The sequence below is a fragment of the Heptranchias perlo genome, chromosome 18 (genome assembly GCF_035084215.1).
Source record: "Heptranchias perlo isolate sHepPer1 chromosome 18, sHepPer1.hap1, whole genome shotgun sequence".
NCBI lineage: Eukaryota > Metazoa > Chordata > Chondrichthyes > Hexanchiformes > Hexanchidae > Heptranchias > Heptranchias perlo.
Window position 1 is genome coordinate 25,764,295 of NC_090342.1, and position 22,902 is coordinate 25,787,196.

At 40.6% G+C, this 22,902-nt stretch overlaps 1 protein-coding gene across 5 annotated transcripts in view; it reads right to left on the reverse strand.

Moving 5' to 3' along the window:
* Window positions 1-22,902, reverse strand: part of foxp2 (forkhead box P2) — a 561,942-nt gene that overhangs the window by 17,122 nt on the left and 521,918 nt on the right. For all 5 annotated transcript variants that reach the window (XM_067999554.1, XM_067999556.1, XM_067999553.1 and 2 more), the window contains 5 exons: window positions 22,360-22,436; window positions 22,123-22,224; window positions 19,236-19,357; window positions 17,953-18,022; window positions 12,745-12,908 (listed from right to left, as the gene is read on the reverse strand). In XM_067999554.1, coding sequence (XP_067855655.1) covers window positions 12,745-12,908; window positions 17,953-18,022; window positions 19,236-19,357; window positions 22,123-22,224; window positions 22,360-22,436 — 535 coding nt within the window. The remainder of the gene's footprint in view (window positions 1-12,744; window positions 12,909-17,952; window positions 18,023-19,235; window positions 19,358-22,122; window positions 22,225-22,359; window positions 22,437-22,902) is intronic.

Sequence of the window (22,902 nt, forward strand, 5' to 3'; positions counted from 1 at the left end):
GTTTAAACTAATGTGGCAGGGGGATGGGAACCGATGCAGGAAGTCAGTGGGAAATAAAGTGGTGACAGAAACAAAAGGCAGTAAGGGAGAGTGTACAGAACATGACCGGACAGATGGTCTGAGAAAGCAGGGCAAAGACCAAGGGAAGTCTAGATTAAACTGCATTTATTTCAATGCAAGAAGTCTGATGGGCAAGGCAGATGAACTCAGGGCATGGATGGGTACATGGGACTGGGATGTTATAGCTATTACTGAAACATGGCTAAGGGAGGGGCAGGACTGGCAGCTCAATGTTCCAGGGTACAGATGCTATAGGAAAGATAGAGCAGGAGGTAAGAGAGGAGGGGGAGTTGCGTTCTTGATTAGGGAGAACATCACGGCAGTAGTGAGAGGGGATATATCCGAGGGTTCGCCCACTGAGTCCATATGGGTAGAACTGAAAAATAAGAAGGGAGAGATCACTTTGATAGGATTGTACTACAGACCCCCAAATAGTCAACGGGAAATTGAGGAGCAAATATGTAAGGAGATTACAGACAGCTGCAAGAAAAATAGGGTGGTAATAGTAGGGGACTTTAACTTTCCCAACATTGACTGGGACAGCCATAGCATTAGGGGCTTGGATGGAGAGAAATTTGTTGAGTGTATTCAGGAGGAATTTCTCATTCAGTATGTGGATGGCCCGACTAGAGAGGGGGCAAAACTTGACCTCCTCTTGGGAAATAAGGAAGGGCAGGTGACAGAAGTGTTAGTGAGGGATCACTTTGGGACCAGTGATCATAATTCCATTAGTTTTAAGATAGCTATGGAGAAGGATAGGTCTGGCCCAAAAGTTAAAATTCTAAATTGGGGAAAGGCCAATTTTGATGGTATTAGACAGGAACTTTCAGAAGTTGATTGGGAGAGTCTGTTGGCAGGCAAAGGGACGTCTGGTAAGTGGGAGGCTTTCAAAAGTGTGTTAACCAGGGTTCAGGGTAAGCACATTCCTTATAAAGTGAAGGGCAAGGCTGGTAGAAGTAGGGAACCTTGGATGACTCGGGAGATTGAGGCACTAGTCAAAAATAAGAAGGAGGCATATGACATGCATAGGCAGCTGGGATCAAGTGGATCCCTTGAAGAGTATAGAGATTGCCGGAGTAGAGTTAAGAGAGAAATCAGGAGGGCAAAAAGGGGATATGAGATTGCTTTGGCAGATCAGGCAAAGGTGAATCCAAAGAGCTTCTACAAATACATAAAGGGCAAAAGGGTAACTAGGGAGAGAGTAGGGCCTCTTAAGGATCAACAAGGTCATCTATGTGCGGAACCACAAGAGATGGGTGAGATCCTGAATGAATATTTCACATCGGTATTTACGGTTGAGAAAGGCATGGATGTTAGGGAACTTGGGGAAATAAATAGTGATGTCTTGAGGAGTGTACATATTACAGAGAGGGAGGTGCTGGAAGTCTTAACGCGCATCAAGGTAGATAAATCTCCGGGACCTGATGAAATGTATCCCAGGACGTTATGGGAGGTTAGGGAGGAAATTGCGGGTCCCCTAGCAGAGATATTTGAATCATCCACCGCTACAGGTGAGGTGCCTGAAGATTGGAGGGTAGCAAATGTTGTGCCTTTGTTTAAGAAGGGCGGCAGGGAAAAGCCTGGGAACTACAGACCAGTGAGCCTGACATCTGTAGTGGGTAAGTTGTTAGAGGGTATTCTGAGGGACAGAATCTACAGGCATTTGGAGAGGCAGGGACTAATTAGGAACAGTCAGCATGGTTTTGTGAGAGGAAAATCATGTCTCACGAATTTGATTGAGTTTTTTGAAGGGGTAACCAAGAAGATAGATGAGGGCTGTGCAGTAGACGTGGTCTACATGGACTTCAGCAAAGCATTTGACAAGGTACCGCATGGTAGGTTGTTACATAAGGTTAAATCTCATGGGATCCAAGGTGAGGTAGCCAATTGGATACAAAATTGGCTTGACGACAGAAGACAGAGGGTGGTTGTCGAGGGTTGTTTTTCAAACTGGATGCCTGTGTCCAGCGGTGTGCCTCAGGGATCGGTGCTGGGTCCGCTGTTATTTGTTATTTATATTAATGATTTGGATGAGAATTTAGGAGGCATGGTTAGTAAGTTTGCAGATGACACCAAGATTGGTGGCATTGTGGACAGTGAAGAAGGTTATCTAGGATTGCAACGGGATCTTGATAAATTGGGCCAGTGGGCCGATGAATGGCAGATGGAGTTTAATTTAGATAAATGTGAGGTGATGCATTTTGGTAGATCGAATCGGGCCAGGACCTACTCCGTTAATGGTAGGGCGTTGGGGAGAGTTATAGAACAAAGAGATCTAGGAGTACAGATTCATAGCTCCTTGAAAGTGGAGTCACAGGTGGATAGGGTGGTGAAGAAGGCATTCAGCATGCTTGGTTTCATTGGTCAGAACATTGAATGCAGGAGTTGGGATGTCTTGTTGAAGTTGTACAGGGCATTGGTGAGGCCACACTTGGAGTACTGTGTACAGTTCTGGTCACCCTATTATAGAAAGGATATTATTAAACTAGAAAGAGTGCAGAAAAGATTTACTAGGATGCTGCCGGGACTTGATGGTTTGACTTACAGGGAGAGGTTAGACAGACTGGGACTTTATTCCCTGGAGAGTAGGAGGTTAAGGGGTGATCTTATAGAAGTCTATAAAATAATGAGGGGCATAGATAAGGTCGATAGTCAAAATCTTTTCCCAAAGGTAGGGGAGTCTATAACGAGGGGGCACAGATTTAAGGTGAGAGGGGAGAGATACAAAAGGATCCAGAGGGGCAATTTTTTCACTCAAAGGGTGGTGAGTGTCTGGAACGAGCTGCCAGAGGCAGTAGTAGAGGCGGGTACAATTTTGTCTTTTAAAAAGCATTTGGACAGTTACATGGGGAAGATGGGTATCGAGGGATATGGGCCAAGTGCAGGCAATTGGGACTAGCTTAGTGGTATAAACTGGGCGACATGGACATGTTGGGCCGAAGGGCCTGTTTCCATGTTGTAACTTCTATGATTCTATGATAAATATTGGATTGACATCCAGCGGATTATTCGGTAACCTGTTGGAGTAACCTTTGGCTCAGTGGTAGTATTCCCGCCTGAGTCAGAAGGGTTAGGTTTGGGTACCACTCCAGACAGCCCCAGCAAGTGGAGAACATATCGCCATCACTGAATACTAGATTGACATCCAGTGGGGATACTTGCATCTGATGGTAAAGAGCAGGTGGGGCCCTTTAGCCTTGGTTGCAGCCCACCTAGGAGAAGGTACTTTGAAGATAAAAACCAGGAGGAAGACAACAGGAAACCACCTCAGCTACTCTTCCCTAATAAGTGGCTCAAGAATTTGATGTGAGACTGGAGTTAGGACCTGTTTTAGTGCAGAACACAATGGACGGATGGACAGACAACTGGTTTATTTTCCAGACCAAACAATGAAAGGGACATTGAAAGTGAATGCACTTTATTTAGTTGTGTGTACATGTTTAATGTGTTTTTCTGCTATGTTTCCCCCCCATGCGTTGTGAACTACTTAATCTTGGTTGCGGTTGTGCCCTTTTACTAAATCGTCTCATCAGTGAAGGGGTAGCTCTGCTGTGTAGCTGCATAACCAAATAGCGAACTATGATAGAAGAGAATAGAGGAGCCTTTTACTTCCAGTCACACCAACCAACAGTGATGGACCAGTATCAGTGCCAGTGATCTCAAATATTGTAGTTGTTATGGGCCAAGCAGTTTCAGCTATTGTCCCTGCTTTCACTTGTGCAGGATAACTTGCCACTTACATAAGTGTCAACTGGCTGATCCTGTACGATGCCAACATGTCCACAATGCTCCTGCCCATCTGCTGGTGAAACTCTCATCCATGCTTTTGTTACCACCAGACTTAACTGTTCCAATGCTCTCCTGGCCAGCTTCCAGCTGCCCATATCCTAACTCGCACCAAGTCCCGTTCACCCATCACCCCTGTGCTCACTGACCTACATTGGCTCCCGGTCCCCAAACACCTCGATATTAAAATTCTCATCCTCGTGTTCAAATCCCTCCATGGCCTTGCCCCTCCAGTACTACAACTCTGAGAACTCTGCATTCCTGCAATTTTGGACTCTTGTGCATCACCGCCTTCCTTCGCTCCACCATTGGGAGCCGTGCCTTCAGCTGTCTAGGCCCTAAGCTGTGGAATTCCCTCCCTAAACCGCTCCGCACCCCTTTCCTCCTTTAAGACACTCCGTAAAACTTACCTCTTTAACCAAGCTTTATGTCTCCCTTTATGGCTCATTTTATTTTGTCTGATTATGTTCCTGTGAAGTGCCTTGGGACATTTTACTACAATAAAGATGGTATTTAAAAAAAAAAAATTTTTTAAATTGGTTCACGGGATGTGGGCGTCGCTGGCAAGGCCGGCATTTATTGCCCATCCCTAATTGCCCTCGAGAAGGTGGTGGTGAGCCGCCTTCTTGAACCGCTGCAGTCCGTGTGGTGACGGTTCTCCCACAGTGCTGTTAGGAAGGGAGTTCCAGGATTTTGACCCAGCGACAATGAAGGAATGGCGATATATTTCCAAGTCGGGATGGTGTGTGACTTGGAGGGGAACGTGCAGGTGGTGTTGTTCCCATGCGCCTGCTGCCCTTGTCCTTCTAGGTGGTAGAGGTCGCGGGTTTGGGAGGTGCTGTCGAAGAAGCCTTGGCGAGTTGCTGCAGTGCATCCTGTGGATGGTGCACACTGCAGCCACAGTGCGCCGGTGGTGAAGGGAGTGAATGTTTAGGGTGGTGGATGGGGTGCCAATCAAGCGGGCTGCTTTATCTTGGATGGTGTCGAGCTTCTTGAGTGTTGTTGGAGCTGCACTCATCCAGGCAAGTGGAGAGTATTCCATCACACTCCTGACTTGTGCCTTGTAGATGGTGGAAAGGCTTTGGGGAGTCAGGAGGTGAGTCACTCGCCGCAGAATACCCAGCCTCTGACCTGCTCTCGTAGCCACAGTATTTATATGGCTGGTCCAGTTAAGTTTCTGGACAATGGTGACCCCCAGGATGTTGATGGTGGGGGATTCGGCGATGGTAATGCCGTTGAATGTCAAGGGGAGGTGGTTAGACTCTCTCTTGTTGGAGATGGTCATTGCCTGGCACTTATCTGGCGCGAATGTTACTTGCCACTTATCAGCCCAAGCCTGGATGTTGTCCAGGTCTTGCTGCATGCAGGCTCGGACTGCTTCATTATCTGAGGGGTTGCGAATGCAGGCTCGGACTGCTTCATTATCTGAGGGGTTGCGAATGGAACTGAACACTGTGCAGTCATCAGCGAACATCCCCATTTCTGACCTTATGATGGAGGGAAGGTCATTGATGAAGCAGCTGAAGATGGTTGGGCCAAGGACACTGCCCTGAGGAACTCCTGCAGCAATGCCCTGGGGCTGAGATGATTGGCCTCCAACAACCACTACCATCTTCCTTTGTGCTAGGTATGACTCCAGCCACTGGAGAGTTTTCCCCCTGATTCCCATTGACTTCAATTTTACTAGGGCTCCTTGGTGCCACACTCGGTCAAATGCTGCCTTGATGTCAAGGGCAGTCACTCTCACCTCACCTCTGGAATTCAGCTCTTTTGTCCATGTTTGGACCAAGGCTGTAATGAGGTCTGGAGCCGAGTGGTCCTGGCGGAACCCAAACTGAGCATCGGTGAGCAGGTTATTGGTGAGTAAGTGCCGCTTGATAGCACTGTCGACGACACCTTCCATCACTTTGCTGATGATTGAGAGTAGACTGATGGGGCGGTAATTGGCCGGATTGGATTTGTCCTGCTTTTTGTGGACAGGACATACCTGGGCAATTTTCCACATTGTCGGGTGGATGCCAGTGTTGTAGCTGTACTGGAACAGCTTGGCTAGAGGCGCAGCTAGTTCTGGAGCACAAGTCTTCAGCACTACAGCTGGGTTGTTGTCGGGGCCCATAGCCTTTGCTGTATATAAATGCAAGTTGTTGTTGTATGTTAAAGGTAAAGGTTATCTCATCACACTGTGCACTGATCAGCACAGAGCAATGGGCGTCTAGAAAATTTCACTATATCTCCATCATGGTTTCCTGTAACCATTCTCCAAATGGATTAAAGCTGGCCATTTAAATATCTTGGGCCCCTATGCCTCTATAGCAGAAAGCATTCATGAGAGATGTTCTTAATGAGTCTATGGACTCCACTCCTGCTGGTGTTGCCATATGCAATGCTGACAACTGGTGCTTTATAACATAACTCATCACATTTGGTTACATTCATAGGTTAGACCCTTCCATGTTATCCAGATAGGTGCCACACTATGGGACCTGGCTCAAAGAAGAGAAGGATTGGGTACTTATTCTTCCTGGCTACAAGGTATTCAGGGAAAATAGGGAAGGAAAGAAAGTGGGGGGGGGGGTTGGTGGGTGGCAGTATTGATCAAAGAAACTATTATAGCACTGGAAAGGGATGATGTAGTTTAGGGGGTCAAAGACAGAATCTATTTGGTAAGAATTAAGGAACAATACAGGAGCTATTATTCTACTGTGTGTATAACTATAGGTCACCAAATAGTGGGAAAGAGTTAGAGGAGCAAATTTGCAGGCAAATTACAGAAAGATGCAAGAACAAACAGTAGTGATAATGGGGGACTTCAATTATCCCACTATAGACTGAGACTCTAACAGTGTAAAGGGCAAAGAGGGAGAGGAATTCCTGAAAGTGTTCAAGAGAACTTTCTGGAAGTGTGTTTCCTGCCCAACCAGGAAGGAAACAGTGCTGGACCTCGTTCTGGGGGAATGAAGTGGGGCAGCTGGAGTATGTTTCAGTGGGGGAGCATTTGGGGGACAGTGATCATAATATCATTAAGTTTAGAATAGTTATGGAAAAGGACAAGGAACAATCAAATGTGAAAAGCTTAACTGGAGGAGGGCTAATTTCAGAGAGTTAAAAGGGGATCTTGCTCAGGTGGATTGGAATCAAAAACTGGTAGGCAAAACAATAATTGAACAATGGGAGGCCTTCAAGGAGGAGTTGGTTCAAGTAGAGAGTAGACACATCCCTACGAGGGAGAAAGGAAGGACACTAAACGATAGAGCTCCCTGGATGACTAAAGATAGAGAGATTAAAATCAAACAGAAAAAGGAGGCTTATAACGAATATAAGGTTCATAATATAGTAGAGAACCAGGCTGAATACAGAAAGTACAGAGGAGATCTAAAAAATGGAATAAGAGGGACAAAGACAGAGTATGAGAATAGATTAGTGGCTAACATAAAAGGGAACTCCAAAGTCTTTTATAAACATATAAATAGTAAAAGGGTAGTCAAAGGAAGGGTGGGACTGATTAGGGACAAAAAAGATCTTCTGTGTAAGCTGAGGCACTCAATGAATACTTCACATCCGTCTAAACTAGAGAAGCGAATGCTGCCATTGTAGCAATAAAGGAGGAGACAGTAGCGATATTGGATAGGATAAAGAAGTACTTAAAAGATTGGCAGTACTCAAAGTAGAAAAGTCACCCGGTCCAGATGGGATGCATCCTAGGCTACCGTGAGAAGTAAGGGTGGAAATTGCAGAGGCTCTGGCTACAATCTTCCAATCCTCCTTAGATATGGGGATGGTGCTGGAGTACTGCAAATGTGACACTCCTGTTCAAAAAATGGGAGAGGGATAAACTGGCAATTACAGGCCGGTAAGCTTAACGTCAGTGGTGGGGAAACTTTGAGACACAATAATCCGGGACAAAATTAATTGGCATTTGGAAAAGTATGGGCTAATAAATGAAAGTCAGCATGGATATGTTAAAGGAAAATCGTGTTTGGCTAACTTGATTGAATTAATTGATGAAGTAATGGCGAGGATTGATGAGGGTAGTTCGGTTGATGGGCATATGGACTTTCAAAAGGCATTTGATAAAGTACCACATAATAGACTGGTTAGCAAAATTGAAACCCATGGGATTAAAGGGACAGGGACAGCATGGATACAAAATTGACTAAGGGACAGAAAGCAGAGAGTAGTGGTGGATGGTTGTTTTTCAGACTGGAGGGAAATATACAGTAGTGTTCCCCAGGGGTCAGTATTAGGACCACTGCACTTTTTGATATATATTAATGACCTGGACTTGGGTATTGAGGATATAATTTCAAAGTTTGCAAATGACATGAAACTCAGAAATGTTGTAAACAATGTGGGGGATAGTAACAGATTTCAGGAGGACTGGTGAAATGGGCAAACACGTGGCAGATCAAATTTAATGCAGAGAATTGTAAAGTGATGCATTTTGGTAGAAAGAGGAGAGGCAATATAAACTAAATGGTACAATTTTAAAGGGGGTGCAGGAACAAAGAGACCTGGGGGTGCACATACACAGGTCTTTGAAGGTAGCAGGACAAGTTGAGAAGGCTGTTAAAAAAATTATATGGGATCCTGGACTTTATTAAAAGAGGCACAGAATACAAAACCAAGGAAGTTATGCTAAACCTTTATAAAACACTGGTTAGGCCTCAGCTGAAGTACTGTGTTCAATTCTGGGCACCACACTTTAGGAAGGATGTTAAGGCCTTAGAGAAGGTGCAGAAGAGATCTACTAGAATGGTGCCAGGGATGAGGGACTTCAGCTCTGTGGAGATTGGAGAAGCTGGGGTTGTTCTCCTTAGAACGGAGAAGGTTAAGGGGAGATTTGATAGAGGTGTTCAAAATCATGAATGGTTTTGACAGAGTAAATAAGGAGAAACTGTTTCTCGTGGACACAGATTTAAGGTGATCGGCAAAAGAGCCAGAGGCGACATGAGGAAACATTTTTTTACGCAGCGAGTTGTAATGATCTGGAATGCACTGTCTGAAAGGGTGGTGGAAGCAGATTCAATCGTAATTTTCAAAAGCAAATTGGATAAATACTTGAAGGAAAAAAAATTACAGGGATATGGGGGAAGAGCAGGGGAATGGGACTATTTGGATAGCTCTTTCAAAGAGCCGGCACAGGAACGATAGGCCGAATGGCCTCCTCCTGTGCTGTACCTATTATGATACTACCTAAACAACCTTCTGATATGGTGTGCAAGGCATAGTGACTGCTCAAGCTGTGTTTCACTTATATTGGCTTCCATTTCAGACCCTATATCGCTACACAATTCAAAAATGGTACTCATCATGCTATGGGTCTGCCCTGTACCTGCTGGTTCCTCATCGCTCACTAATAATTCTACCTCTTTGAAGTGCTGCTTTGTGCTTCACCAGCAACATCACTAACTTCTACCAACATGTGTGCATCTGCATTGGTGCCTGCTCAAAATAAGAGTGCTGACAGTTGTTGCTCAGGTGTGGGGTGATCTTTACACAGCTGTGTACCATTGGGTTCTCCTTGCTCTGTAAAGAGAGCAGAATATATAAATGTATATCCATTTGGTTACTGTACTGCTAATATATGTATAATTATGCACTTGTGTATTGTTTATATGGAGATGTTCATGTAATATATTGTGCAAGTCAGAGAATATATGATTAATACAATACATATCACTACTTCTATGTTCTATTGCAATTTCCAGTCCCAATGTCTTCTAAACTTCCCTACCAGAACAAAATCAACATGAGCATATGGAGTGAATACCTTAGTATCTGGTGTTCCTCTGTTACACGCCATGTTCTCCCGTTATGTGATAATTTGGTCTTTAAACATACATGTAAGGAATCTTACAACACCATTTAAACATACAAGCAGCACAGTTTAAGATAATAGTAATCTGGACCATTAAATTCCTACATGCAGTATATTCTTTCCCTCATCATAGTATTTATAATGCAATTTGCACAACCGTGCTATTTTCACTAGTACCTTACTTGTTTTTTTAAACTTGCAAGCATTTTTCATGCTAGAACAGCATTTTTTGCACGTATATCTTTCTTAACTACTTTTCTTCAAGGCCATTCTATATGTTGTACTCCTACATTACAGTAATAGTCGATACCATTACACTCTTCAAGACATGCATCTTCCTTCCAAACCTCCAGCCAGATACTTCAACTCAGAGACAGTGATCACCCTCTCTTATTTGCATGCCAGGAGGATGTTCTTCACCCTCCACCACCCCACCCCCCACAACATCAAAAATGTGCTCATGTTGTTTCATTACTTTGTTTATCAGCACTTACGAGGCACACTGTTAAAGTGGCTTATTTATTGCCATTTAGATACTTCTCCAAAAAGTGTGGAGCTAACAAATAGATTATTGAACTTTGGCAGTTATACTCTCATAAGACGCTCTTTAGCTGCTTGAAAAGTATTGAAGATTTGTTGCTACTGGCTCATATTCTTTCATCGTTACTAATGAAATCACATTCTCAAAAATCACATTTTTTAATTCCATGCATTCCCACAATTACGTTACTAGTTCATCAATCTGAGAGAACCAAGCTTTCCTCTGTTATAATCTAATTTAAATTAGATTTTGGCCCAAGTCCATGTTGGCCACCTACTGTAGTGACTCACGAGGAAAATAGAATGCTTACATTCAGAGATTTAAAATAACCATACAATATTATGCTGCACAGTATCCAAGAAGAAAATTGCAAGCCTGATCTCCAGCAACACATCACTTGACATCAAGGTAAGTGTTAATCTACCTTTTGTACAAAGAGGGGAATGTTGTGATCAGGGAGGGTCCTGGGCCAGCAACGGCTCAGGTTATTTTGGTTAGGCCCAGAGGAGCACTCCTGGCCCCACAAGAATTATTTGAAACTTACCTTTGCTGGGCCTCTTCGGCTCCAGCGCCGGTGGAACCGATCGGGGGGGGGGGGGGGGGGGGTGGGGGGGTGGTGGTGCTTGGCGAATGCTTTGACTAATTTTTTCCTAAAATGGCAATTGGGGTTTTAAGTATGTCATAGAACTCTCCTGATTTACATATTAAAAGGGGGTCTACCGCCTGAAACAGGCAGGCACTTCAGCTGTCCTGCTGTAGGCCCCTGTTAAAGCATCAGCCAGCCAACCGTGGGCATTGATGGGGCGGTAAATCGATCCACTCCAGTTTCAGGAAGTTAAAATCAACCCCAAAAGAATTAAGTTATTAAGTGAAAATAGCATTTTCTTCATATATTTAAATTTTGTATAAAGGTTTTAAATATATTGTTTTTAAAAGTGCATATATTGAAAACTATAAATTTTACTTTGCAATGTCCAAAAAATTGTTAATTCATTTTTTTTACATTGTTGTAAACTATTTATCAATAGGATATTTTGTAGTGTTAAAGAAAATCTTCAGAACTCTAAATACTGCAAAAGCCCTGCAAGACTTACTGTCTTGGATTCTCCTCCACCAACCTGCCCGAAATTGGACAGGACAACAGCTAAAAAATTAGGAAAAATGCAGTCGCTGAGGCCTACGGAAATCTCACCTCCTGACTTGCATTTCCTTTTCCTTGCCTCCACTGGGACTGCCAATGGCCTCTCTTTCCCCACCCACTGCGGTAATGTGGGGCATGGGTGCCTGGTGGATTCCCGGAGCTGTTGTGGTGAAGGTGGCAGTAATGGCCTTGAGGTACACCCATGGAGTGAGAGGCCGCACTACCTTCATTCCATCCCCAGTGAATTACTTGGGTTGGTCTTGGTCTCTGCCATCTTTGGAGGCACTTCTGCCCCTTTAAATCTGTCCCCGCCACTTGTGGAACTGCAGTGGTTGTGCTGCTGCAGCTCCACTGGCATATCCCTCAACTTCAATGATAGGCCTACTCTTGGCAGTTGAAATCCTGACAGGAGCCTGTCATGCATTACATATTACCCAGGGAATTGGGTCAGATTTGGGGCGGGTTTGGAGGGGTGGGCAAAAATCTTACCCAGCTGAACTCCTTCACAAAGAGGAGAATCCCGGCCACTACCTTTTACTGAATGAAATTCAGGGAAATTACATTTATTTCAAAAATGCTATCAAATTTATAATTGTAAACCTAATACAGCTGTAAATCGACATTAGACTACACTCAAATCATTTTTTATGGAACTACACATATATCTCATAGCCTGCATATGTAACCTGTACATCTGAATATAAAAACTTGTGGCATTACTACAGTTAAAAGCTAAACTTAGTCTTCCAAAAACCATCAAGTCTGCTACGTTGACAAATGAAGTTGTTGTTACTGTAAATATCTATATTCTCTCTCACATAATAGCTATAGTAATATTTAGAAAAGATGGCCCTTTTTGCCTTGTGGTTCCATTGCAGCCAGTTAAAGGGAATCCTCTTAACGAGTTCACCCACTGCAAGTCAGTAAACAAAGAATGGCCACATGTTTGACATCACTGATTAGGACCAGGCTTTTCAAAGCTTTATGCATATTTCTGAAACCCACAGAACATTAATTTTTAATGATCTCACTCTCACTGCTCCATTAAAAGATGGTCTAGAAAAGATTTTAACATAATCAATCACATAGTTAGCTACAAAATATTAACTGGAACAGTAGCCTTTTGCATAAAACATAACATATAAAACCCTCCAACATAGGACTGCCAGTAATTAAAGTTGAATATGTAATCACTTCTGTTCATGCACTAGAATTTTTTGACATCAACAACAAGGTGCAAAATACTTTGCTGGCCTATATATAGATTGTAGACTGAAGACAGATATAGATTGTAGAATGAAGCCAGATATCCCAGTTATGCTTTAATAATATAAAGTGAACAAAATACTTCTTTGTGCCTGCCAATAAAACTAGCATATATGCGTCGCTGATGCTTACATGTGTTGCTGTGGAGAACATCCTGGGCTGATATTCCCATTGCTGTCGAGGTGATCCAGTGAACCATTGAGGTCTTCATGGGCTGCCTGCAGTAAGCCACTGGAGGTGGTGTTTATCAGGCTTGGGTTACTAAGTAAAGGTAAACTGCTCTCTGCAAGTGCAGCCTGACAAAAATAAACATAAAATAATTGATGAGCATAATTGTTTCAAGTCTACATTTAGCATGACAGATTTTTACAAGCTTCATTAGGACTGTCTTGTGAAAAATCTCAATGATATATTACTATATAAATATTGACAATATACTGTAATTAGATAGCAATCTTGTATTAAATATTTAAAGTGATCAAAGTGAAGTTTTATTTAATTTAGTTGGAAACGATATCCCTTTTGTTGCAAATACTGCCTATATAGGTCAAGCTATCAACAGGCTCATTACTTTGTAACAACGATTGTTAACATTTCAATAGCTTAAACTTAGAGAGTCATAGAGTCATAGAGTCATACAGCACGGATAGAGGCCCTTCGGCCCATCGTGTCCGCGCCGGCCATCAGCCCGGTCTACTCTAATCCCATATTCCAGCATTTGGTCCGTAGCCTTGTATGCTATGGCATTTCAAGTGCTCATCCAAATGCTTCTTGAATGTTGTGAGGGTTCCTGCCTCCACAACCCTTTCAGGCAGTGAGTTCCAGACTCCAACCACCCTCTGGGTGAAAAAGTTCTTTCTCAAATCCCCTCTAAACCTCCCGCCTTTTACCTTGAATCTATGTCCCCTTGTTATAGAACCCTCAACGAAGGGAAAAAGCTCCTTAGTATCCATCCTATCTGTGCCCCTCATAATTTTGTACACCTCAATCATGTCCCCCCTCAGCCTCCTCTGCTCCAAGGAAAACAAACTCAATCTTCCCAGTCTCTCTTCATAGCTGAAGCGCTCCAGCCCTGGTAACATCCTGGTGAATCTCCTCTGCACCCTCTCCAAAGCGATCACATCCTTCCTGTAGTGTGGCGACCAGAACTGCACACAGTACTCCAGCTGTGGCCTAACCAGTGTTTTATACAGCTCCATCATAACCTCCTTGCTGTTATATTCTATGCCTCGGCTAATAAAGGCAAGTATCCCATATGCCTTCTTTACCACCTTATCTACCTGTTCCGCCGCCTTCAGGGATCTGTGAACTTGCACACCAAGATCCCTCTGACCCTCTGTCTTGCCTAGGGTCCTCCCATTCATTGTGTATTCCCTTGCCTTGTTAGTCCCTCCAAAGTGCATCACCTCGCACTTTTCCGGGTTAAATTCCATTTGCCACTGTTCCGCCCATCTGACCAACCCATCTATATCGTCCTGCAGACTGAGGCTATCCTCCTCGCTATTTACCACCCTACCAATCTTTGTATCATCAGCGAACTTACTGATCATACCTTTTACATTCATATCCAAGTCATTAATGTAGACCACAAACAGCAAGGGACCCAGCACCGATCCCTGTGGTACCCCACTGGCCACAGGCTTCCAGTCACAAAAACTTGTATGCTTTAAAACAATACTTTGTAAATGGTAATAAATAGTTTTGTAAAAGAAAACCAGATAGAAAGCATCTCTTATTTTTATACAATGATAGAATGATCTAATGTTCTAGACATTTCTTTCTGGCATTCTTCATTCCAGCTACATTATCTTATATCAAGAGCACTATGATTAAATTACTTAATTCATTCACAATGCTCCTGTACCAATTGATTAGGTAAAAAAATGTTACAGTACATATACACGGTAGACGCTTATGGTTTTAACCCAGACTTTTGTTTTAGCAAATGCTATCTTGGCGTTTCATCAAAAGATAATAGTCTTCATATAGTCGGCTAATTATTTTAGAAACTTAAAGAATTAAAATTTCCCTTAAAAAGTAACCAGTGTTTTAGCCAGGTGCTTAATATTTTTAATGAGGAAATCATCTCTAAAATGGCTGTGGTTGGTGGATGCAATACTTTCTCTGGGTAAAGAAATATTTAAGCATTTATAGTGAAAAGGGCAATTGTTTGTTGCGTCCACATCAGAAATTGTTTGATTAATTTTTGGCTCAAGAAAGCCAGAAAGAAGTTTTAATTTACAAGTTACACCATCTTCCAAAAAAAAGTGTTGCATTCTTTTCAAGAGCTAGCTCAGGATACAGTACAGGTAACAAAAGTTGATTTTCTCTTCATTTGTTAAGCTGTATTGACCCCTTTATCCATAGTCTGCTTATCTTAAATTTCTCATTTCATAGCTCTAAGCTTGCAATTCTTCTTGTCACAATAACCCATTCTCCCTTTCCATTCCTAAGTCACTACATTCACATATATAGGTCCTACTCATTATTCATGGATACATCTAATTAGAAGATGAGTTAAAGAGGTAGAAGGCATATCACTGAATTATTTGGTTCTGTACAATTACTACCTTGCTGAGATATATCTGTATTGATTCCATGATTGGGTTTGTCAAATGTCAGCACAAATATTATTTATCCTTCTAAAGTACCAGTTAGCAATACCATGCCTTGGTTTGCTGTGAGTATACATGGAAACCTATATGTTTATTAAGAACCTTTCACTCTAGTTCTCCCCTGGGAATACTCCATTGAGACAAGAGGGTCTCTGGTGGTTTACTGGTGTGACTAAGAAACCAATAGGATTTAGAGCAACTTACGTGTTCCTTTCCACGTTCACAAGGATCTTCTCAATCATATTTTAGTCTTTCATTTCTTGGTCATTTATCTAACTAGGCGTTTGGTAGATGTTACATGCTTAGGTGATAATACAGATCTATATATGTATGTATGTATGTACGTATGTATAGTATTTATTTAACATTAAGTAGTATGTTTTAACCACAGATCTATGAAGAACAAAATGTGTACTGTGATTCTAAGTAGGACTTCACTGAATACAGTTTATTCAGGAGCTCAAGTGTATGCAAGAGATGTGCAAGATTTTTGACCACTGTCTGAAGTCAGGACCCCCATTTTTCTGATAAATCTACTATATATACAGACAAAAGACTCATAAGTTAAAATCATACTTGGACACTTATAGTTAATAAACAACTGTCAATCATTTCATTACCCAATTCCCCACGGTATCCATACTGTAAAGGAAACCAGCCAAGATGCTGGTGGGCTGTCCCATAATATTGTATTTTGTAGATAGCCATATCTTGTCTCTACTTCACGTTCACTTACAGACTCAAGCTTACCATTATCTGACTGTGGAGTGACACTGTACATTGACTATTACCACACAACTCACTTTGTGCTCAGTAAAAGGCATATCTGACAGCATTGTTCCCCAATCAGATGGGGTGAATTTAAAAAAAAATACAAAGATGAAACTCTCTTCTATTTTGCTACCTTGTCTGTAAGATGAGGGAGCAGGAGACATCAATAATTTTCAGTAAGTGGTTTAGAAATTCTCTTCCTTACTGCCATCAATGCTTTGGTTTCCAAAACTCTCAGCATTGCTGGTTATTTTTAGTTTAAAGTACATGCAAGTGAGCACTCTGAATTTGTCAGGCTAAAAATATCAAATTAATGAATATAGAAACAAACATGGATTTTGCACCCAGGATGAGATGATTTCAGCTGCTTATGTCCTCAAGAGAAATTAATTCAGTTCTTCAGTTTTAATTGTAAAGCAAATTTGTACTATCAGTATATTTTTGGAATTCAGTTACACCCAATACATTAATACATTGACCCTGAGCTTTCTTATATTGTGTTTGATAAATAGCTTTGCTGTCTGTATCTCTCAATTACATATTAAATTATTCTCATGTTTTACCCAAATATCTTTAAAATAAATTGGCCAGCAATGGATTTTAAATTAACATATAATTAGATATACCAAGTATGTGTGTAGTCAAAAAGAGTTAAAAATAAAATCCAACAAAAACACAATTGCCAATGTTTTTTTGTGGAATTTTACTACACATGGTTGTCTTGTTATTGTAAACACACATATGCTGTATTAATGTGTTTCTATTTTATTACTTTGTTGTGAAACATTTTGTCCCTACTCCTCTCCTACAAATTTCATCAAATCATGCTATCATCTTTTTCAGTCTGAATGGAGAGATGCTCTAGCCTGTGAATCTCTCCATGGAAGCCATCAATACCAATCTTTGCTTGACCCATCATGAGACTTGACTGGTGAGTAGAGACCTATTCCCAGTTAACTTTCTCTTCCTCTTCTAGATACCTGACTAAGACTAGTCAGAACGTGTGAATGGCAGTCGAGACGAGGAATCTAATAATTCACCCGGTTGAACTACCAATGTCATAACAATGCAAGTACTAAGCCACATTTGCATCTCTATTTACATGAAAGTAAAAATGATTTACAATGTCAGTTAAAATGGTGCCAATTTTAATTACTGATGATATCAATAGTGTGACTAGTGATAGGCAAGAGATGAAAAGTTTAAAATGTTAACGTATTTTTTCTGTAAAGGTTGGTGTAATGGTTACCGAGCATCTATAATGAGAAGAGAAAAGTGAACCTTGGCAGCTGCTCTTTGAATACAAGGTTTGACTAGCAGCAGAAGCAAGTTCGAAATGCAAACCAATTTGTTTCCACTTCTAAGCTGGGCTTGTGCTGAATGGTTTAACCCCAGTGGCAATTCCCTGCTGACTGTTCTTTAACTCCAAAGATCCTGATTCATGTTCTAACAAAGCATCTCCTTGACTTTAAAGAATGACCAAAACTTTACCTCGAAATAAAAGTCATGACATTTTGCCTCTTGTGCATAAAAATTATATATTGTAATTAAACTTTAAAATTTTTGCCATGAGCACCTCATTCCCTAGTTCTATGATGTGAAATCATTTATGACAGCTTAGATAAATATTAATGCATATCCACATGCATTTGCAGAGGCTGCCATCAATCTAGCATTTGATACAAAGGTGGATATTCCAGAGTTTGCCACAGGGTGTCCCTCTTGCTTTTTAACCACATCAGAGACTAGTGTTACAACTAAATCTAACCTGAAAAAGGAAAGGCTTAAAATTAAGTATCAAAATTAAAGGCTGAAAAACAGAAATTAGGATGTACACAGAAGTAAAAATTTAGTCGTCTGTATCAGTATCAAAGCACTTGGCAGCTACAATCATAATTCAGAGTAAGCAGTGGTCAGGGCACACTAAATTCATTAACAGTATTTAACTTTTTACCTGCAAGCTTGCATTGAGAGCTGCTCCATACCCCAGACTATTAGGTATGTTTTTGACTAATGTTGGGCTTCTGAAAGTGAAAAGTAAAGAGATGTTAAAATCCATAAGGCTACTGACTTATATAAAAACAAATAAAGCATACTTGACTTCCGATTTTTAAGTAGGAAAATTGAACAATGTTAAATCAATGTTAATTTAACAAAGAAAATGTACCAAGCACTAGATTATATATATGTGCCATTAACTGCAAAACACTGCTATTTTGCAAAACTTAAAGTGAGACCAATTACATTAAAATGACAACATAAACCTTTCCAGCACATTGCACTCCTAATGTAAAACTTAGGACCTAAAAATATTAAATGTTCGAATTGTTTCAAATCTTTTTTCCCTTCTTTCAAATTATTTGACTGAAGACACTCTGAATGAGCTTTCTAGCATGTTTTATTAGTAATAATTACTCGAGCAAGTGCTGAATAAATGCAAAGAATAAACCCCAAAGTACATCATCATCAAGATGAATGGGCCAGTTGCCTAACTAAGTGGTTTCTCAGCAAAGAAGTGTTTAGCTCCTTTTAATGCACCTGTGGCCTCTTTAAATTATTATACAAGGCTATTAATTATACAACCCAAGGAGAAAGAAATATTAACCAACCCAATCATCCTGATGGTGAATTATTTTCCAAACTAGTGGAATAAGCAAGCAAGGGGTCTCAGTGCAAGAAATGATCATCAATACACTCATCAGGAAAGTATCTGAGGTCAGCCTCTTGGAGTGTGGCGGCCACTGTTAAATTCCTCCTCAACAACAGTCCAAAAGAACCCAAACTCATCCTATACTCTGACAAAGCATTTATGCAATGACAAATTAGTGGGAACAGCACCCTGGGACAGAAACACTAGCCAAGCAGAAACCAGAGCAACAGGATGAGCAGAAAATGAAAGGATAAGTGTATAGGCTTTAAAGAGAAGGAAAAGACAAAAATGTGTATTAGCAACAGCGGGTTATGATTTCTAATATCATACAAGCAATATGAATGCAGGTTTGTTAGAACTAAAATAAGAGACAGATACAAGGAGATCACCAAAGTGATGCTTTATCTATCAAAGTGCAGCAAATGTAGGCTCACTTCCACAGCAGCAATCACCAGAGTGCACCCATCTACCTTTAAGGCTTACCCTCCAGCATTCTTGGCCCTTGTGGAAGGTTGCAGCTGGTGTGGAATGTGAGGAATGATGCAACCAGGAGTTAGCTACAACAGTGAATGATACTGAACACATACCCTGTTATCTTTTGTGACCTTCGCTTTTGGTATTCCATTTCGTCCACAGTCCACACTGCCCCTTTAACATTTTCTACTCGAACAAAACACTTGTGCAGGCTAAGGTTATGGCGTACTGCATTCTGAAGTAAACACAAAGTGGGAGAGAGAAAAAAGAGCATTCCAAGTTTTGTAAAATAAAACCAAGGAGCAAATGAACGGCAATTGAACAAGAAATATGCTGAAATCAGACCTCTTCCTTTGCTATAACTCGTTATATCTCATAATGACAGCAGTTTCCTGGTATTGACCTACAAATTTGCCAATTATTTTTCTGTAAATTATCAAGTATTCTGTTTTTATTTATAGAGAAGGGTATTTTCAGTGAGTACGCTAAGGAAAAACTTCTTGCAACTATAACTCATCATTTAAACTATTTTAAAAAAATGTTTATATTGTTCAGAAATTATACACTTTAGATGTTAGAAAACCCAAGACCATAAATATACAGATTAGTTCTCCTTTTGGGTTTGCTGTAGGCTATGTACTTTGAACAGCAGCATGAATAGCAAAACTGTACACCAATATCTGCCATTTGAACTGTCTGTGATAACAAAGCTCTCAAAGCTATTTTAATAATAGCTATGTCAGAACCTTCTTTGCCTGCTGCTGGTCTAAATTGCAATATCTGTACAAATTACAGTATCTTTGAAAATGCCAGTACAATTAGGTCAGGTCTGTTGTGTCCCTGATCAGCTCTTTGGGGGGGGTGAGGGGGGGGTAGTTAAGGATGATTGCGCAGTCCACTGAAATAACTGAACAGCCTATCTTCCTTCTGTAGTTTGAAATGCAACCGAAACAACTTACAGTACCACTGCCACATATGTTACTGTCAAACAAAGCCTAATACAAATAAGCTTAAAAACCACTCTTTTCAACTCTATAATAATCAAATGACGGAGTTTGTTTGTGGTCTGCCAAGTTAACTGACATTTTAAATGAATCTTATACAGTTCAATGCAAATCCAGTAGCTTCAAATAATATGATAATAAGGAAAAGGCTCCCCTTAAACCACTTATTGTTAATTACTGCTTTTCTGATAAATTTGATATAAAAAAATACTCAAGCTGAGTTGTTGATTTACTGCTTCCAGATGTGTTAAATACACTGCTGCAATTTCTATAAAGTTCACATCTAGCCTACGATTATATGGGTTCTATGTGAGCATAAGAAAATAGTAATTATTTGTAAACATACATTTTATTATTTCTATTAAATTTGATGGAATAACTAATGTGCAATTTTTCACAAGGTGATGACAATTCCAAGCAGCAGCCTTGGCCATGACTGTTGTTCTAATGCTACAATTAATAATTTGAGACTAACAAATATGATCAGCCTGTTGAGATTCTGTATAATTTTTTCCACTTTCGTTTTTGTGCATTAGGTTTGCTTTGAGAAAAGGATCCTATAAAAAAAGGCATAAGCAGATCTTGCATCTGACCTGAAAATCCATGGATTTGATTGATCTTAATGCCCATGGCTCTGAATATGATAATTTTAATATTAATGAGCAAATGAGCAGTTTTATTATGCATGCGATATAGTTAGAACTAATAAGCTGTTCAGAATGAGTTTCACTGGATTCCCGAGCTGCAGTGATGAGACCAAGCTGAGATATTAAATCATCTTTCATTTCTGCATTTTCCCCCCAGTAAACCAGAGGACAAAACAATCACTAAGTGTTACTGTAATGAGTAGTGCCGAATTGGAAATAAAAAGGTATTGAAACATTTTTTTCTAAGAAATATACATTTCAATCATTTTGCATTATGTTCCTTTAAATTTCTTATAATTTAAATCATAGCCCATATATGTAGTAATTGCATTTGGTTAAAACCCCATAAAATAACTAATAATTAAAAACAAAATACGCAGCATAATTTGGAAATTCGAAGAGCTATTAGTCTTTTGCAGACATCTCGGTCTCTGATGGTCTTTCAGAATAATCTGCATTCCAAATCCAAATTAATTCACTTCAGTAAATCTGGTACTCAAAAATGTTTAATATGCTGATGAGCACAGCAAAAATGCTTGTAATGTAGATCTGGCTTTACCACCTCTATTCTTCACCACTACAAACATTTCCATTGATTGTGCCAAACGACTTGTGGCTAATTGCTGTTTCATTCAGTTTTAAAATGAAAATATAAAGTGCATTTGAGATGTACTGACTGTCTTTATCTGTATCTGCTGAGTTATTCCTTTTCCAAGAGAAAAATACAGAAAAAAAAAGATACCGAGAGCACCCAATTTTGCTTCTTGTAAGTGCAAGATAATGGATTTGTTTAGACAGGGATATGAATGAATTCTTTGTCTCAGTAAATAAACTGTGTTTCTGTTCTGACAGGATAATATTCACTTACTTTCCTTTAGTTCCAGCTGAGTGACCACAGCCCTGACTCCTGTGGCAGCTTCAGTCTGTGTGATGAGGTATGATGTGTACAAAAGGCACAGACCAAGACAAAACCTACAGCCTCCATTTGTTGCACAAGGCAAACAGCCATTTTTCAAACTAATTAGCCAATAATATGTGAAAGTAAAAAGTAATACGGTGCTACTAACAAAGGTGTTGATGATTGAGTGCTCACACTGTAATTAGTGTGTCAGGCCCTCACATCTCCACCAAGGCGAAGCTATTAATTGCACCAAATTAGAAAACGATATCAGAGGCAAAATTATTCTTTCCACTTGTCATTTTGAGAAAGGGAATTCATTCTATTCAACAGCCAATTTGAAAAAGAGGGGAGTCTGATACTAATCTGTTTGTGTCAAGTAAATAAATGTCTTCAGTCCTATCTGCAGGTACTGTGCCGTGCTTCTGTAAAGTGCAGGTTATGAAGTTACCTTCCAAGTTGCAGCATTACGCCTGAAATAGGCAAATGTTCGTGTAAACCAGTTGTAGATTTCATTAAGTGTTAACTGCCTGTCAGATGATTCAATGATAGCCTGAAATAAAAGGGACAAAATGACATTAAATAACTGTTTGGTAACTAAACAGGGTGGCACTTTCTCAGAAAACATTAATTGAGGCAGTAATTAATTATAATCTAATCAGGCAACGTTAATTTATTTTCTACTCACCTGCCTTATGAGAGTTGCATAAGTAAATGGAGGTCTAACATCTGCATTCTTATAAAACTCATAGTTTGGGGCAATCTCTGAAAGAGTGAAAAGTGAATGTCAAGTAAACAGAGCAATTTCCTGATGTAGAAGAACTGACAATTCAAAATAAGTCCAAATTATTTACATTGACATGGTTGATTTTAAGGGGCAATAGATTATTTTGTATAAAATATACAAGTAGCAAATTAAACAAAAAGCACCACTCTGTCTGTTCCCCTTTCTCCTTCCTTCCCCCAACTTACCCTTCCATGCCTCCCTTCTCTCCCCCAAGAAGCTGCTTGGGAGCAAGCATCCTCCTCCAACAAAAAGTATGGGGCAATCCAGGTTGCTCCACAGCCACCATAAATGCCACTCTGATCAGCTGAAAGGAGGTGGGATTTAAGTCATCTAAGTCAATGCTTTTTGCATCATTTCCGAGAATGATATCAACCTAGAAATTGGATTGCGCCTGAATCAGGGCGCAATCCTGGTGCAATGCATGCTGCACACACCTAATGAGGC